At 40.4% G+C, this 18972-nt stretch overlaps 1 protein-coding gene across 7 annotated transcripts; it reads right to left on the reverse strand.

Moving 5' to 3' along the window:
• Positions 1–948: 948 nt before the first annotated feature.
• Tp53inp1 (tumor protein p53 inducible nuclear protein 1) lies at positions 949–18188 on the reverse strand. 7 transcript variants are annotated; one of them, XM_076924200.1, is made up of 6 exons: positions 17526–18102; positions 15428–15675; positions 10868–11126; positions 9960–10317; positions 7531–7568; positions 949–5660 (listed from the first exon to the last, which is right to left on the reverse strand). In XM_076924200.1, exons 3-5 carry the CDS (start codon positions 10977–10979, stop codon positions 7547–7549), a joined length of 492 nt encoding a protein of 163 aa, XP_076780315.1. In that variant the 5' UTR covers positions 10980–11126; positions 15428–15675; positions 17526–18102; the 3' UTR covers positions 949–5660; positions 7531–7546. The 7 variants fall into 7 exon arrangements, with proteins under 7 accessions (XP_076780315.1, XP_076780316.1, XP_076780314.1 ...); XM_076924201.1 differs by lacking the exon at positions 15428–15675 and having other exon boundaries at positions 17986–18188; XM_076924199.1 differs by lacking the exon at positions 15428–15675 and having other exon boundaries at positions 17526–18103.
• Between the last annotated feature and the right edge of the window lie 784 nt (positions 18189–18972).

Raw genomic sequence — 18972 nt, forward strand, 5'->3', positions numbered from 1 at the left:
AGTGGCTAAAACAGGCATGGATGCTGAAGCGAAGAGCCCCAGCACCCAGGTAAGTATTAGGTAGTGAGTGTGGTGGCCACCTGGGGAGAGCTCCAAGTTCATGTGAGATCCTGTCTCAGTGAAATAAAGCAGCAGCCACTGAGGAAGACACCCAGTATTAACTTTTGGTACTGAGCTGCTTCCTTCCCACTACACACACACAAGATGCATGCATAGAAAAACTGAAGTTTTATTCATGTTAGAAGTAAACTCTTCCCTTTTAAAGTTCTGGCCCTTCAAATACAAGTTTGTTTCTACCTTAATTTGAAAAATAACAGATCAAGAGTTCAAGACCACTCTGGGACACTGTCTCAAGAAAATTAACTTTGGGGCTCAGTGGTTAAGAACACTACTGGTTAATCTTCCAGAGGACCTGGGTTTGATTCCAGGTTGGCAGTTCACAACTGTCTATAATTCTACTCCCAGTGGATTTGTCACCCTCTTCTGGCCTCCCATGGTCACTGTAAGCAAATGGTACACAGGCATGTAAGCAAAGTACCCATATAGCCCTTCCCCCCCAAAAGAATAGATTGGTTAAAGGAGAAAGTACTAGTTGGAGATCACCCTTAAATTCCTCTTTATTTAAATAATGTCTCATTTAGATGGAGAGAGAGAGAGAGTGTGTGTGTGTGTGTGTGTGTGTGTGTGTGTGTGTGTGAACAAAGGCTTTTTAAAAAGAAAGGGCTTTGTTGTATAGCCCAAGCTGGCCTTGTACTTGCAATAATGCTTCTGTCCTTGCAGTTATTGAATATTGAGATTTCATATGTTCAGCAACATGCCTTTAAAAGAAACATTTACAGTGCATAACAAACAACTTTTTACACAAGCAATGCTAAACAGCAAGTGCTCTAAGTAAGCTGTATCACTTTCAAGAGTAATGACCGTGAAGATAAAAGAATTCGCCACATGTTAAGTTAAAGGACATTTTATTTACTGACAGATTAAAAAACTGTAACTCTGGACAGTGCGGAGTGCACTACTGAACCTATTACAAAGAACTGGTATTAATACACAATGTTTAAGCAATGCTACATGGTTTTTTTTTTGTTTTTTTTTTTTTTTTTTTGGCAAAGTGCTGTGCTGTTCATTCTGTATAAAACTGACCATCTCTGACCCAATCAATATAAAAAATTTATATATAAAAAAAACAGATAGTGGCTCAAGAAAACAAGCTGCCATTTATGCATAGATTGATGTACAGTATATAATTTAGCTAAAATGTCCCTTTTAAGTTTCAAGTTGATGAGAGAAAATATTGTGCCCATAAACACATTAAGAAGGCACATAGTACAACCTACAATACTTTTCAGAATCCATAGCTCATATCCTGCCATTAGAAGGCAAATGTGTTCACAATTCTACTAGAGAAAAAATAAGCCACTTCTTAAAAACAACACACACAATTATTGACTAAAGTTCAAAACTTCTGGAGGAAAACAAAACCACACACACACACACCTGAGGCCCCCAAATACACACCTCTAACCTCACAAAGCACTGTTTGGTTTTTACAAGTCCATCTAGAAAACAATAGTAAAACATCAGGCAAGTACAAACTCAAACTGGGCATTAACAATTAGAAACACTTTTCAATATCACAAGGAAACTTATCAATGATACACAGAACATCATCCGTTTAAGCTGCCTTTCTCTGAATAGTAACTTCTCTTCCACATAAAGGATACTGTTGCCAGTCGAAAAAAAAGACACTTCCTTTTGCCTCTGTACCTATTCCTGCCTTTCTGCATCTATTCTTGGTATTTATCTGCACCTAAGCCACTTGAATTGGTGTCACATTTCAAGAGAAACTGGCCTATGACAAAGTAGACAACACTGTCATATATGTTAAGTTTGTAAAATAGGCATTCATATACAATTTTAACAGAATAAGAACGTAGGGTTGCCATTTATAATACATAAGAGGCTGATGGCATGAAACTACCTAACTTTAAAGAATTTAAAGGCAATAGTAATCTATAGGCCTTAAAGAATAAAAAGATAATTTCAAGGCAACAATTGAAGCATACACTAGTATCTCCCAGTATAAGGAGCAGTCTTTTAACTGAACAAAAAGAAAACGGTAAAAACTTTTTTCCACTAGTCTATTTAAATGTCTATCTACTAGTTGTAGTCCTTCATACTTACTTTTGTTTCCAACTCAAAGAAAATGAGGATAAAGAAGATACCCTCCCTTGCTTTTTCTTCTTTTAAGAGTATACAGAGACTAAATGCCTCTGTGAAGACAGAGCAAAATAGGAAAGCAATTCCACTTTAACAAAAGTGAAGACTGTAAACCTGTACAGATTTGAGAAGCAAAAAAGACAGCCAGGCATATGAGCCCTCACAAGTTTTAAGTAAACACTCTTTTTGCTAAAACCAAAGAAGAAACAAGAACAATCGGCGTGGGAATTGGAAAAATATACAGGAAGTTAATGTTCTGTTTTGAACTTCCTACAATGGGAAGTAAAATCCAATCTTTTTGTATCTCTGCAAAAAATTCCCCACCTATGCAACCGTACAAACACAAATTGTCACAAAAGATAAATATGATAAGCTAAGTACCTATATATAGTTCTGAATGTAACCCAGGAAATAGTAATTAACAGAATACACATTCTAAAATGTTAAACATAAAACAAACTTTGGGGAATGTGGGGTCCACTATAAAAGCTAAAAGATAGACTCTCGATGTACAGCTGATGCAGACCGTGTATTCCAGATTTTGCAAGCAATATTCTAGGCTATTGGTTTAGAGATGGTCAGTGCTACTAAATTCTGGAGTCTTGCTTCTTTGTTTTGTTTTTGTCTTACAGTGCTGGGGATGAAACTCGGGACCTTGCACATGCTAGGCAAATCCTCTACCACTAAGCTACATCCTCAACTCTTGGGGTCTTCTTACTGCTTGTACTTTCAGTGCATTGAAGAACACTGTAAACCACTGGTAGGTATACAGCAAAATGATGGTGATGATGATAATGAGTAATCAACTCATAAAATGTATTTTTTGGCCATGTTTCAAAAAAATATTTAACAGGTTAACATTGTTCTGTGTTATTAGACTTGTATCTAACACACAGTAGTTGGCTAACAAAACACTAAGAACTTCAATTGAGTTATGTAACCTTTTTCTTTTACAAGTGCCAATTTTAGACATAAGCTTTAGATTCTCACACACAAAAAAACAGTGTGCTACCTACTTAATATAGGTGGTGTGGTAATCTTAACCCCAAAGAAAAAAATCCCAGTAGCTGATTTGTTTGCTGGTTTTCAGGAACAAAACACTAAGCATACACTAAGCAAATGAAAAGTCAGTAACTGACAGAGATGTAAGTGTACTTAAGGGATAAATAAACGTGGTGGGAAAGTTGTTTTTAAAAAAACCAACCAAACAAACAAAAAAAAAAAAACAATGTAGTTTAATACACAAACCAATTCATGCTGGCCAAACAAATTCTGATGGCTGAGCTCCAGCTTGTGAGACACAGCTTACATGTGATGTAAGGGAGTGGGGGGAAAGCTACATGTATTCAGAACCTCTGTCCAGAAGACACTTAGCTGATCTATTTCAAGTTACCACGTATGACCCTATAACAGCTGTGGCATAAAATATGCACACGTTCATGAAAACAAATAGTAACAGTTTAACAAACTCTACAGACTTGGCCCCTTAATTAGAAAACATAAATAAAAGGGGAAGTCAATATGGAAAAGGCTTAAGGAAGAAGAAATCTAGATTCCTGTTCTAAGGAGACATCCTGGCATCTAATCACAGCCAGTGTTAAGAACACCCTTCCCCATCTAACTAACTGCAGCTCTAAATGTCCAGACTCATCAGAGGAGAGCACTGTTCCTTCCTGAAAGTCTCCCAGGGTTACCTGCATCAAGCTGCTTTAGGGATAATACTTCACATAACAGTATGCTTTTTTTCCTTGAAATTATTTCATAAATAGTTATGGTTGCAGAGGAGCTGGGGAAATGAGCAGTTTGAATAATGTGCTTCAAGCTATACATGGGTTTAATTTTCCAGAAAGTTGGTTGCAAGTGTGGATGGCTCATCAAAATCCACTAAAACTACCCTTAAAAAGAGCTGATCAGATAGAGGTAAGAGAATGGACTTTCCTCTATACCACATTAACTGGTTCATATGAGTGGAACCCTGTGCTCTAGCCTCATTAGCACCAACCCTGAAGAATAATCATGGCAGGAAACTGCCACGGCCTCTCACAACTAGGTTCAGTAGAAAGACCCTAGAAATTCAGAGTTCTGTTCTGACAGCCCCACTTCCAATCAGCATATAATCCTCACAACTCTGTGAGAGAGGTAAGTATTATTCCTCCCCTGCTGTGGGGGAAACAGAGGCCAAAGTGGTTAAAAAATGAAAGCTTGTGGAAACCAACCCATCAGTCTTCGCTTAGGTGCTAAAAACAGATGCCACCAGAAGTCCCTTGGGAGGACAGGCTCCATGTCTGAGGAGTTATTACTGTGTCTCTCCGTTTCTTGTGGCAAACATGAGCATGAAGTCACTGAGTGCCTGGGCACACGCTTGTGCATTTTCAGATGAGCTGACAGTTAAGACTCTAGACATCTCCAAATACTGACTGCTCTGTGGGTTAGCTACAAACATGCCAAATATCATCTCATGGGTCTATTTTTTCCCTTTGCATATGAAACAGGTGCTTTCGTCCACGACATCTGTAGTATTTGTACCATATCATGGAGTCACATCAGAATTACTGAATATATTGTTTACCAAAGTTAATGTACCTGAATTCCACAATGAACTGCAGTGACTAATCTGGGGGGGGGGGAACCATACATACAGAAATATGTCAAGTTTTCTTTCAAAAGTAAGTTCAGCCATTAATTCCATTATATCCATGGCAAAAATCACCTGTTAATGCTCGTGTTAGTGTAAAAATGTACTCATTATATACAGAAAAGACTATCAAGTACTAGTCAATAAAGTATATGGCTGACCCTGAGAATAATTTTTGCTTACACAAAGGATTAAATAATACAAAATAAAGGAAATTGAAAAGATGCCTATTCTTACACTTGGTAAGAAATGTCCTTAAGATGCTAACTCATACATATATACCTTAATGTACTTAAAGACAACCCCAAACACTGTCACTGTATTGATATGTTTCCAAAAGTATTCTGAAAAGGTTTTTTTAAAGTAATTGTCAGGAGCAAGGCATTATGTGATACACAGCACAAAAAATCTGGTTGTGATAGTGTCTAAACACACTGATACACTAGGTGATTGGTCTTCAGTTGGCTGGAAGGAGATAACACTTTCATTGTACGCACATACATCCAATACATATGCACAGAACCTAAGGAAACCAACCAACATAACTCAACGTTCTCAGTAATTGTACTGGCGTGGGCAGGGCTGGTGAACCACCCAGCCACTGTGCTTCATTTGTCGAGTGTGGCAATCCCTGGTAAGGTTCTGGCGACGGAGACCATTTCTGTTCAGAGACTGTCTTTCACTGTGTCCTTTTATCCACTGGGAAGGGCGAAAACTCTTGGGTTGTTCCAAAAATGTTGCTTGAGCAGCAAGTGCTGCAACACAGCAGTGAATATGCTTCCCCATTTCACTCTGGGCTTCCATTCTGAAATAGACCAAAGTGAGTGTATCAATAACAGAGTATATTACGAAAAAAGTTACTTAGTAATTTGATTTGTTTACATTTATTTGTCTATGGTTGGGTAAGAACTTGGTGACTCATGGCTGATGGACAGATTGTGTGACTGTATTTGCTGAGTAGTAGAAGGGAGACACCAATCAACTATTTTGTTGTTACTGTTTTTGAGGTAGGGTCTTGTTATTGAACCCAGGCTACCAGGCTCAAATTTACCATCCTCCTCCAGCCTCCCAAGTTTTAGAATTACAAATGTGTCATAACTCCTAGCTGAAAAATTAATTTTAATAGAAACATAGACTGTATTGTCCAGAGGTGGCTAAATTACAAATGTGCTTCATACTCTGAGTGAATTTAATGTGGTTTTCCAGGAGAACTGATGTCTCCTGAACACCTGCAATTCTATTTAGTTTTCTGAGACAGAATCTCATATAGCTTAGGATGGATGGCTTTCAATTTCTTAGGTAGCTAACACTGATCCTCCTGCCTCAGCTTCCCACTTGCTGGTTTTATCAGCGTGAACCATCGCACCCAGCTTTCGACTGTTTTGAAGATATCTATTTCATTCTTGTTGTAAAATATTTTAATTTTCAAATTTGATCAAAAGGCATATATACCAACAGTACCTTCACAGGTGATTTCTGGCTGCAAGTAAAATATCCTGGGTAACATGTGAATCATATTTCATAGAATCGCACATAAGGAGATTCTACCAACTCTACGTTTTCTAGGTAAGAGGTCAATGCCTATTATATACATATCAGTTTTTTATGCCACAGAGGTGCATATTTTGGAATGGCATTTTATGGAAGTGCTTAACCAGTCTTAACTGGTCTTAACCAGTATCTTAAGCCAGGCTGTGGTAGTGAATGCCTTTAATCCTAGCACTCAGGAGGCAGAGGCAGGTGGATCTCTGAATTTGAGGCCAGTGTGGTCTACAGGGTTAGTTCCAGGACAACCAGGGCTACACAGAGAAACCCTGTTTCAAAAGCCCAACCAAAATCAAACCAAAAACCACATATCTTAGAACATGGTTGTATATAATAAGATTGTTTTCTATACTAAAAGCCAATCGAGTTGAATTAGTATAAACTATATTAACACATAACAAAGTTAATTTTCTGCAGTGCTGTGTACTGATCTCAGGCTTCTTGTATAGTTGACAAATGCTTGACCAGATATATTCTCAGCACAACTGTGATGATAAAGATAATTCCCGAGATAGGTTATTCTATCCAGATGCCTTCAAGCTCTCTAGGTAGCCAGGAATGACCTTGAACTTCTGATTTTCCCACCTGTACCCCTCTAGGGCTAGGTTTACAGGTATGCATCAACACATCCAGTTTATTCACTGGCAGCTGAACCTAAGTTTTTTTGTACACCAGGCAAGCACTCTATAAACTGAACTATATCCCAGTCTGATTTTAAGATTTTTAGCAGTTATTTTATTCAGGAAGGGTAGTTACATATTTTGTCTAAAATGATCAGAGGAAACTATATACGTACACATGCATGCACGTGCATACACACAGAACTAAAAGATCCCACTAAGAAATTAACAGAGGATTGGGATGCAGCTTAGTGGTAGAATGCTTGTCCAGTATGTACAAGGCCCTGGGCTTAATCCCTAGTAATAGGTAAAAACAAGAAAGAAAGAGAGAGAGAGAGAGAGAGAGAGAGAGAGAGAGAGAGAGAGAGAGAGAGAGAGAGAGAGAGACAAGCAAAAAGAAAAAAAAGCTAATATAAACTCAAATGATTTTTAGAAGGCGGGCATTTGAGTTCCTAGTCTCCCTGTTCAAACTGATAACAGGTCATATGGTCCCAAAGTAAACATACTTACTCTGTGCCCGTGAGTCTTATAGGCAGCTTTTTCTGGCCCTACAAATGTTAAATGTGAACTATTACATCACTAGTAAGATTTAAAATGCCATTTTAATTTTACTACTAGGACATGGTCATTTTTCTTTATTAAGACTGATTTACTATGGACATTAAAGACATATTACTTAAAATTATGTTTGCTCATAAACTTTCTCAAACAATATTAATAAAGGCTAAGATGCAATAAAACACACTCTAAAGCCATTATAAGCACTCAGTTTCATACTCATGTGGTTTATACTTATATCCCTGAGGACAGAGTTACAAGCAATATGTTTGAAGGACAGGGTTTATTGCTTGCTTAGAAAGTAAGGACTATTTAATATATAAAGACTTGCCATTTCAGTAACACTTGATTCTACCTTGACTTGGAAACACACATACACATATAGCCCTTTTGAGACAGTTTTCCAGGCTGTTCTTATACTAGTGATCCTCTTGCCTCACCCTCCTAAATGATGGGATTAAAATCACATACCACCATGTCTGGTATAATTCATTTATGAAAACTGTGTTGGTCCTACATGTTAATATTTATGACATAGGAATGCAAAACCAGCTTCTTGTGCCATCAAGTGACAAACACTTAAGTCCTAGATACAGTGCACAGATGCTGGTGTAATAAAGTTGATGAAATACTCTAGGACTAGGTTCTTATGGGAAGATTAGAGTTTAATTTGAAACACTCTACCACTGAACTGCATCCCAATCCTCTATTAATTTCTTAACGAGTGTTAATAGTATTCATTTGTGGATCCTGAGGGATGTCATTTCTCCATATTTAACTTTTTGGCAATGAATATCTGCTGTAATATATTACTTTGCAAAGCTACCAATTATACACACACAAATGTACTTTAGAATTGTAAAGTATCAAATGCCAATAAATAAATTTAAAGCGATAATTTGTTAACCATGTTATTTTTTTATGTGTTTAACTTTTTTTTTTTTTTTTTTTTTTGAGATTTTATTCATTTGTTTTGTGTGTGTGAATGTTTTGCCTGCTTGTAAAGCTGCATCACATGCCTGCGGTACCCATCGAGGCCAGAAGATGGCATCATCCACAGGGACTAGAGTTACAGTCATGAGCTGCCATATAGATTCTGGGAATTGAACTTGGGTCACATGAAAGAGCAACCAGTGCTCTTAACTTTCTATCTTTCTAGTCCCTAATCTTTCTAGTCCCTAATCATGTTAAATTGTTGAGTGGATTCCACAGAGATGCAGTCAGAATCAATAGAGAAGAATTTTTAAAAACTGAAGAAATGCTTAAAGCAACTATAAAGCAATTAAATCAGCATAAACAAGTTATATTTTAAATTTTAGTTGGGATGCTGAAAACACTTAACTCAGCAAAATTATGGCTTTCAATAAAGTGCCACTTGAACACCCAGTTTATGCCTGGTAATTTGTGATTGTAGAAAGACAGGATTTTTGTTTTGGTACAAGAAAGAGGAAATATATTTAGCCTTGCTAAAATGCATCTGTTATATTGGGACTTATAAGGGTTGCAATTCTAGAAAGGTTAGCATTGCCTGGGTTTTATTTATACTCCAGAGATGGGAAAACAGCTATATACTGTGATCCAGTGGAGCACAGCCTAAACCATGCAAAAGGAGCCCTTCAGATAACAGTGCAGTACTCCAAAGGATCCAGACTCACCTGAACCCTCTACCTACAAGGAATAAATCAGTGGCAATACTCACAACATGCTTTGATGTTACAGGGCATGTTCCATGGACATGCGTGATGGACTAGCCAGACTCTAAGCAGATGAAATAGAGAGAAGGCCTTGGATTTTGTAAGTGTGAATTGTCTCAGATTTATTCCTGAGAATGTTCTCGTGATGAAGGCCACAGAGTATCTGGAAGGCTGATTTGGAACACACTATTCTTAACTGACTTCCCTTTCCTGAGTTTACTGGGCCTTCACCTATCATTTCAGACTATCATGTAACAGAACATCAATTCTGAAATCTGAGGGCAGCTCTTGGAACAAATACTTGATTTTTTAAGATTAAGTACCATTTAAGATGACTTAGCTAAGAATATGTAGAAAAAATTAATTTTTGAGACATACTTTAGGTGAATTTGATACTCTAAATAATCTAGTCTATAATATACCAGAATTACATTCTAATATACTTATCAGAAATAACTAGTCTTTTTATTTCCCTTCAGTAGCATGATTTTATAAAGGAGATGGCTCTTTAATAACCTTATAAAACTCGATCTTGACCTGAATGTTGTATTTATAGCCCAAGTTACTTAAGTAAATTTCTAGCACAATTAGTTTTAAGTCTTCTAAAGCCTTAGCTTTGTTCTGTGTAGAAATAAAATTTTTGCTTAGCAGACTACTTATGCAGAGAGTGAAGTACTTGCAGCATACCTGGGACCACTTGAGTTATATTCATCATTCGCACAGCTGGCCTCACTGAGACCAGGACAAGAGTTGTGCACAGCATAGACAGACATGCTGGGATGTTCAATGAGAAGGTTTTCCATAGGACTTGTTTCCACTTTGATAGTGGTTAGTCCACCTGCTGTAAAACACGGGGGAGGAGTGATGAACCAGCTCTCCTCCATTGGACAGGACTCAAACTGAAGGAAGCAGGAATCACTGGTCTCAGCCAAGCATTCCAAAGACGCAGGTAAACAGGAGAAGACAGAAGTGTGCTCTGCTGAGGACTCTTGACCAATGTCTTCATCTTCCTCTTCTTCCTCTGCTGAGAAACCAGTGCAGGTATCTAGATTGTGATCCACAATGCATATGGCAGGATGAGAAGTCAGTTGTGGAGTCACCCATCAAGATCATAATACAGAATAAAGGATAATACCATATTAACAGATGCTCACAAAGGCATATTTGCTTGTAACAATTACAATTTTCAAACTCTGTGTTCTGTTACACAGACATTAAGGAATGGCATTAGGACTTTCTATTCTAACAAATAAGCATATTATGAACCCTGTGGGTTCTTGTTGCTCATATGAGAGTTTCCTATCAAAGCGCCTCTACTTGGACCAGGCTTTATGGGCTACAAAACTAAGAGTTCACATTTTCTGTGTATATACATATACATTCATGTTTGAGGGTATTTGTGTGCAGAAGCACTTTACTGACTGAACCTTCCTCCAGCCTCAGGAGTTCCCACTTTTGAGCCAGGTGCAGTGGGGTGTGCCTATAATCCTAGTTTTGGGAAATAAAGGCAGGAGGATCAAGAGTATTTAAGATTATTGTCAGCTACATAGCTTGCTGGATGCCACTTGTGATGATTAATTGTTCATATGCCTTACCTATGAAGTCAACAAGAATCCACTCATCATCTTCTTTCTCGCAAAATTCTGGTTCTTGGCTGGAAGAAGTAGTGACTTCACCTACAAACATTTTATTCAGTCTCTGAAACATTGTTAAGGCAAGATTGAGACTTTGGCTGGATATCTTTATAGCTGAGATTTCAAAACCCTGTCTTCAGTTGGCCCAATGTCACAGACAGGAGATCACAGTGCACAGTGTTTCTTCAACTTAAGTGAGGAGCAAGAAGAGTCATCATCCCTAAAATAAAACAGAAGATGCTGTTTATTTTTATTTGTTGTGAGGTTTTTTTGTTTTTGTTTTTGTTATGGTTTTTTTTTTTTTGAGATAAGGTTGGCGTTTACTTCTAATCCTCTCTTGCTTCCACCATGATGCCAAGCCATCATTTTCCTACCCTATTGTCCTGCTGTTTGTATTCATTATGTATGTCTTCCAGTATATCTTATATTTGAAATCTGTAAGAACAGCATAATTTAGCTTTTGAAATTTTGTACTGTGGAAACTTAATCATGCAAGAACTGGGGCTGGCAACACTGTTCTCTGTGGAGTGGTTCAGGAATCAGTGTGCACATGGTACTCAAATCTTGGTTTCCCCCTTTCTCACTTTAAAGCTTAGGCAGATGGAGCTGGAGAGACAATATGGTTAAGATCATGTGTTGCTCTTGCAGATGACCATTTCAGTTCCCAGCACCTACATAGTGTCTCACAACCATCTGTTAACGCCAATTCCAGGAGATCTGACATCCTCTTCTGACCCCAGAGTGCACCTGGCACACACATAGTACATATACATGCATGTAGGTAAAACACACACATAAAATAAATAAATCTTGGGCGGGGGGATTAGGAAGATGAGCCAGTAAGATAGCTCAGTGGGTAAAGCACTTGCTTCTCAGCCTAATGACTTAAGTTTGATCCCTGGGACCAACACAGTAGAAGGAGAACCAGCTTATACTTATCCTCCAACCCATGTGCTACACACACACACATTTTAAAAAAAGATTTAGGAAGCTACACAACTTCAATTGATAATGGCTCCTACTTTAGATAGTTCTGGTGACTTCTAAATGACAACACCCAGTTTATTTTATCTAAACAGTTTATCTAATATAGTTATAAGTGCCCATTTCTACCTGGCTACCTGATAGCATAGTAAACTGAACACACATAAAGAATAATTTTTAATTATTTTCTCAAGAATATTTCTTTGCTTTCCTGATTCAGAGTTCCCTGGACAGATCAACCGTTACTCTACAAATATTTAGTGAGTACCTACTAGGCACAGTACAAGGGGGTCAGCAGTGAAAAAGAATCCATAGAAAGTGAAACAGTGCAATTATGGATGTAGCAGAAAGGATACTAGTTGGCCCTTAGACCTCCCTAGGGTAGCTTTCCAGTAAGTGACCTTGGATACCTGAGATCTGGAGTGGAGAAGAGGCAGACAGAACATTGGGAAAGCCTGCATAATCAACAGCATGGCAGTGTTCAGAAAGCTCAGGGCCAAGCAGGACCAGATCCTGCAGGACCTTGGAAGAAATTAAGACAAGAACTCATGGGGGAGGGGCTGGAGAGGTGGCTCAGCGGTTAAGCACTGGCTGTTCTTCCAAAGTCCTGAGTTCAATTCCCAAAACCCACATGGTGGCTCACAACCATCTGTAATGGGATCCAATGCCCTCTTTGGTGTGTCTGAAGACAGCAATAGTGTACTCATATACATAAAATAAATCTTAAAGAAAAAGACAACCCCAGGCATGGACATAACATATCTTTAACCCTAGCATTTGACAGATTGTGACTTGTAAGGATCAAATTTCTTGGCCAGCTTGGGGTACATAGTGAAATGGTTTGGTTTTTTGTTGTTTTGGGGTTTTTGTTGTTGTTGTTGTTGTTTGGAAACAGGGTTTCTCTGTGTAGCCCTGGCTGTCCTGGAACTCTGTAGACCAGGCTGGCCTCGAACTCAGAAATCCGCCTGCCTCTGCCTCCCAAGTGCTGAGATTAAAGGCGTGTGCCACCACCACCCAGCGAAATGTTATTTTAAAAACAAAAAACTAAAAAACCTGGCAGTGGTGGCCATGAATTGAATCCTAGCAAGCAAGAGGCAGAAGCAGGCACATCTCTCAGGAGTTTGTGGGCAGCCTGATCTATAGGACAGCTAAGGCTACAGAGAAATGCTATCTCAGAAGAAAAAGAGGGGAGGGGTGGTCAGGAAGAACCAGGTTTCTGGATGAGTCTTTTAGTGGGACCATTTAGATGGATACCACACAAAGTTCAGGATGGATGCTACTGCTGTGCTCAGTTAGGGGAATGTATCATGTTAGAGATGTTAGGCAGTAGAATACAAGTTTGGGGGTGTGGTTTTAGCCAGGAGAACAGATTTAGGAGGTTATCAACACAGCCAGGATGACAAATAGGCTCTGTTTTGTTTTGGACAAGGTCTCACTCTAACTCTAGTCCAGGTTGTTTTGAAACAGTGATCTTTCTGCATCAGCTAAGATTTCGTTATGCATCAGCTAAGATATGTCCATGCCTGGGGTTGTCTTTTTCTCATTAGATATAATGCCCAGCTCACTTTCAAAGTCATCTTTAAAGAGTAGTTGAGCTGTGCAGCTAAAACATCTGGGGCCATTCTTTTTTATAGAATAGATTGCCACAACTATTTGCATATAAATATAAGGGTAAAACATCTCAGAACATAACAAGACACTTTGGGGTTGTAATGCATCATCCTCAGCCATTAATTACTAAAAGTGGGTAAACAGGAAATATCACTTGCATAACCAGTATTTCTGAAACAGTCTGGGAAACAGCATGATCAGATTGTGAGGACTGCAGACTAATAGAAATTAAGAGAAATTATAGGGAAAAAAAAAAAAAAGGACTGTACAGTCTACCTGACCCAAAGGATGAGTCATTATGAGGTTGGGTGTACATGAAGGGTTTTGAGTAAGAAATGGGGAGTAAAGATACTTTCAAACGTAACCAATTTATCCTAGGTTAGGAGGGCAAATGTCAGCCAAGTCCAACCGTACTGAGTGAGCGGAGAGCGCCTGGGTATTCAGGCTGTATGTATTAAGCCCTAATTAACTAGGGCTGCTGTGGAGAGGACAGACCTCACAGGAGAAGTCTTCAGTGATCTCAGTGAGAGCCTTGTCCTCCACCTGTGACACCACCTTGGGACAAACTTGGCACTTTGATTCAGGCCCTATCAGTGACTACAAGCCACAAAATAATGGCTAGATCAAGGGTATTGGAGCCACTGCAAACTGTATCCTTTAGCTACAGCCAAACCCACGGAGGCTGGCTATACTCGTAATATCTGGACTCTCCCATGCCCTGCTTGAATCTTTTAAAACTGTCCTGTTGGTTAAAAACTTTTCTTCTTACTTTTTTTTTCTTTCAAGACAGGGTTTCTCTGTGTAGCCCTGGAACTAACTCACTCTGTAAACCAGGCTGATCTGAAACTTAAGAGATCCTCCAGCTTCTGACTCCCAAGTGCTGGGATTAAGGGCATGTACCATCACTACCTGGCTAAAAATTTTCATGAGTGTATGAGTGTATGAGTGTGTGTGTGTGTGTGTACATGAGCTCGTACTTGTGCACACTGAACTATCTTGCCAGTCCCTCAATTTAGTTTAGTTTTGTTTTTTTGTTTGTTTGTTTTTAAATAAAAAGTGGCTCTTCTTATGTGGCTACCCTAGAACTTTCGATGTAGACCAGGCTGGTCACATATTCACAGGAAAGCCACCTGTCTCCGCCTTCCCACTCTGAGATTAAAGGTATGCGTACCACGCCCATCCCTTAATTTTCAATTTTAACCCACTTAAAATGAGTCAAACCTCAGAAAACTTTCAACTACATCTCAACAGTTACAATATGTGAGCCTCCTTTTTCAGCTGTAAACTTTATCAACCAAATACAAAGCCAGGCAGGGAGTACTCTAGCTTTTGCCCAGCCAACTGCTCCCTTGCATACTCAATAAACTATTCTTAAAGCAAAAAACATAAATATGCTTCAAGTATTTCCTGTGAGAACTTTACATTTGATTATGCCACTCATATAAGGTATATACTGGAATGTATCGGAAAGATTTAGTACTGAAGACATTAAATATCTCATTAATAATTTTACATCAATTACATATGATGTTTTTGATAGTTAACATAGGTACTGAAAATTTAAGCATACACACAGGACAGTGCTGTTGTGTTACAAAAAAAAAAAAAAATCCCTAGGGGCTGAGATAGGTAAGCACTTAAGACTGTGTGCTTCCCTGCAAAAGGACTATAGTTTGATGCCTGTCACCCACAGGTGGCTCACAACTGCCTCTAACTCCAGCTCCAAAGGATCCCGCGCCCTCTTCTGGCCTCTGCAAATACCTACATGCATGTTCTCATCTGTCTGCCTAGTCTCTCTGTACATGTGTGTGTGGCATAAAAATTAAACATCTTTTAGAACTCTTCCTAAACCTTAACACCCTGTCTTTCCACAGATGACCCAGAAAATGTCCCTTCATAATAGTCACTATTCCTTTTGACACTTACCCAGAGATGGTAGCTCCAAGAGGGGAGCAGGTTCTATGTGGAAACCATGAGGAGCAGCAAGGCTTCAGAGTTTCCCGTATGGTCACTGACTTATATTCACAACTCTAGGGCAGTAGTAACACTAGTGAAAGTTCCAGAGAAAACACGAATCCCCAGGAGGACAGACTGACAAGAATAGCTTGGAATTTAGCAGTGAGGACAGAGCAGCAGGATGAAGTAGCCTGTTGTTCTTAGGTACTTGGAAGCCTCTGGGTAGGAAACAGAAACAAATTATCTAGGCCCAAGTATTGATCAAGGCAGACTTACCCATTACTGCTTACTTGCTTTAAAATATCTCCATCCACCATTACAAAAAATAAATGATTTTTTTTTAAATTTCTAAGATGTTCTCATAGAAGTTGAGAACATGAGGATGGATTGATTCTTTCCACCACTTTGTTCAACCATTGTTAGCATCTGGCTTATTTTCCTTTTAGGAATAATTTTTAAAAAGTTATACCTAAAATTTAACATTTATCTTGTTTATCACATATGAGTAAGAAATGTTTTGTGGACAGAGAAAGTAGCTGAGTTTACTTGTGGGTAAAACATCTCCTTTGAGAACTTACAGTGGAGTGGTAAATTTGTAAGATCTTGCTGGTATGCCTTTCTCATTTTTTTGTTTTGAGACAGTTTCCCTGAGTAGCTTCAGCTGTCCTGGAACTCACTCTAGACCAGACTGGATGCAAACTCCTGAGAGATCTGCTTGCCTTTTTAGTGCTGGGATTAAAAGCATGGGCCGCCACCGCCCAGCTGGCACTTTATTCAGTTTTGAGATACATCCCTAGGGAAAGATGGTGGACTTAACTGCTGGTTTTGGAAACTTCTACCAAATACCGGGATTTGTTATTTTTTTTTTCTTTAAAGGGCATATATATCAGAATGCTTATGGTTTGTGATAGGCAGTTGAGATATTTCTTTCTCTGCCCTGTGATGAGGAAACTGAGCCCCAGAATGAAATGAAAATAACTTGCCCAAAAGCAAGAGAGCTGGTGTCTTGAGGCAGCAGTAGGGCAGGAATCCTTCCAACCTGGTGCCTTGCTTTTTCCCTACACATGACCTCAGGCTCCTTCCAGCCTGATTCTAAAAACTTCAGAGACTAGCACTTTTCAGTGGTTTTGGCTGCCAGCAGGTGGCTCCAAAACCATTTTTAAAATTAAAAACAACAACAAAAGCTCCCACAACTTTGATGAATGCAGTTTTGAAATACCAGCTGAAAAGCAACCTTAAAACGATTACTTGTGGGCCAAAAGATAACTCAACATGTCATCGTATCCGGTGGCAAGCCTGATGACTTGAGTGTGATCCCCAGAATCTACATGGTGGAAGAAGAGAACCTAGCAGTTCAGAAAAACAAAGATGCTAATACAAAGGTTTGTCCTTTTAGTCAGAAACAAGGGTTGGCCTTGAACTCCTGATTCTCCCACTGCCACCTTTCCAGTGCCGCACATCCAGGCTTGCGCCACCAAGCCTTGGCTTTGATTCAAATAATTTAAAAATCAAATTTGAACTACAAAAATACTAATCCAAGAAAATTGCCGTTGCTCATTACACCTCTGTCTAGCTAACTTACGAGGAGATTATTCCCCCATGGACTCAGCACATCCTGTTCTCAAGTCTGAAGACAGTGAACAGAGCAGTTAGATTGGGAAGTCACTGCTTTGTTAACCCTCACTTTTGAAAGCAGTCATCTCCAAGGGAAATACACCAGGGAGCAGAAAAGAATAAAAGACAAGATGAAAAAAACAAGAGACACTGGTCACAAAAAACTAGTAGGCCATGGTTTCCAGCAAAATTATAGTGGCGGAGGCTGAACAAGTTGCCTGGTGTTTTCACACCTGCCAATGAAAAGTATTGCAGTCACCACCAAGCATGTGATTTCAAGATCTTGGGGCATTTGTAATGATGTCGGTCCAAAGACCCACGACTCTTCTCTCTCAAAACTACTCAGCATTCTCAAAGGGCTCTTTCAGCCAGGGATGCCTTAGTCTTTAGGAGTTACAGGTGGAAAGAGGTTCCCCCTTAATCTACTCTGAACTTTTACACGGAGTAAACATACCATGAAAGTAGAAGCAAAATGAAGGAATTGCACGTGAAATCCCTCTGGAGCTAGTAAACACCGCTTCCTTTTAATTAGCTGTGCGGCCTTAAAATTACTTAATCTCTCTGTGCCTCCAAGTTTCCTCCGCTTAAATAAGCAAAGTTGGAGCCTCCCAGGACGGTCGCGACGGTCTTGAGGTGAAGTATTTAGAACCCACAGCAGTCTCTAGCACAGCCCAAGTGCCAGTGATCAAACCGATGAGGACGGAAGCGACGGGAAGTGCTCTTCCCACAGGTGCAGGCTCGGTGATGCGCGAGGTCAGGAGGGGTCGGGGCGGGTCTCGGGGTAACGGAGCAGGTTTCCGTCACCCGCAGGATCCCGGTGTCGCCGTGCACGTCACGATAGGGAAAGGGCCGGGTAGGAAAGTCAGAGAGCGGCCAACCAACCGCCGCCCTCCCGCCTGTGTCGCCGCACTTACGTGAGCCGAGCGGCGCGGCGGGCGCTGAGGTAGCTGCGGAAGGCCCGGCTCCTTCGCTGCGGTGGCTGCCCTGGCGGCCGCCGGCCCGTCCGGGTCCTTTTGTTGTTGTGCAGCTCTGGGAACAGCTGATCCGCTTCCCGGCCCCGCCCCGAGCCGCGCCAGCCCCGTGCCGACCAATCGGCTGCTCGGGGGCCCCCGGGGCCGCCCTGCGAGAGGTTGTCACTAACGCACGTGACCTGGCACTGGGTCGGCGGCGCGCCCCGGGCAGAAACAAGCCCGGGCAACAAAGCGGGAGCCTGAGAACACTCGTGGCGAGCGGGAGGTGGGTAGAGAACAGGGGCCGGGGACTGGCCAAGTGGGAGCCAGCGGCACCAGGAGGAGAAGAGCCCGACCCCCGGAGCCGCTTCGGCCGGGGTACAAGGCACTCGACCCCCTTTTGCTGAGGGGGTGGTTAGGGATACCAGCTGCTCCTCTGGCCAGTGTAGAGATAAGCCAATAGTCGTGATGCTTAAGGCAACCCACAGCTGAGCATTCTTTGAAAAGAAGTCTGTGCCCCAAATACGTGGGATGCCTGTGTCCCACTCATTCCCCACCCTTTAGTAAGACAGTAAGCCAGGGCCTAATCTGCTTTAGGAACTTCAACGGGAAGCTCGCAGGTCTTGCACCAAGTGTCTGCCCTAGAGAAGCAAAAGTCAGGCAGAGGAGGTCACCACTCGAGGCCTAAAGGGCCTTAACTTCAGAAAAGAGGAATCCTGAGTGAAGAATGAGCTATGTTCCTTTCCAGGGGTCTGCATCTAAGATCTTATAAGATTCAAGGAGGTTATGAACTTTTTTACAAAACGTAAACATTCTACATGAGATGTACCTACTGACCAGTTATTTATAGTGAGAAGAAAAGGAGACACTGCACTTACAAAGGGATTCTGAGCCAAAGCTCTGCTGCACATACATAGGGGATTAACTAGGAATGGCAGGAATCATGTTGGT

The sequence above is a fragment of the Arvicanthis niloticus genome, chromosome 25, assembly GCF_011762505.2.
Source record: "Arvicanthis niloticus isolate mArvNil1 chromosome 25, mArvNil1.pat.X, whole genome shotgun sequence".
Taxonomy (NCBI): domain Eukaryota; kingdom Metazoa; phylum Chordata; class Mammalia; order Rodentia; family Muridae; genus Arvicanthis; species Arvicanthis niloticus.

Bases quoted from the DNA above. Each gene is read 5' to 3' on its own strand.
- Tp53inp1 (XM_076924197.1), bottom strand. From the start codon at position 10,979: ATGTTTCAGAGACTGAATAAAATGTTTGTAGGTGAAGTCACTACTTCT. The intron at 10,318-10,867 runs GTAAGGCATATG...ATCACAATCTAG, and splicing joins GATTCTTGTTGACTTCATAG to ATACCTGCACTGGTTTCTCA. The intron at 5,661-9,959 runs GTATGCTGCAAG...GGTCTATTTCAG, and splicing joins TATAACTCAAGTGGTCCCAG to AATGGAAGCCCAGAGTGAAA.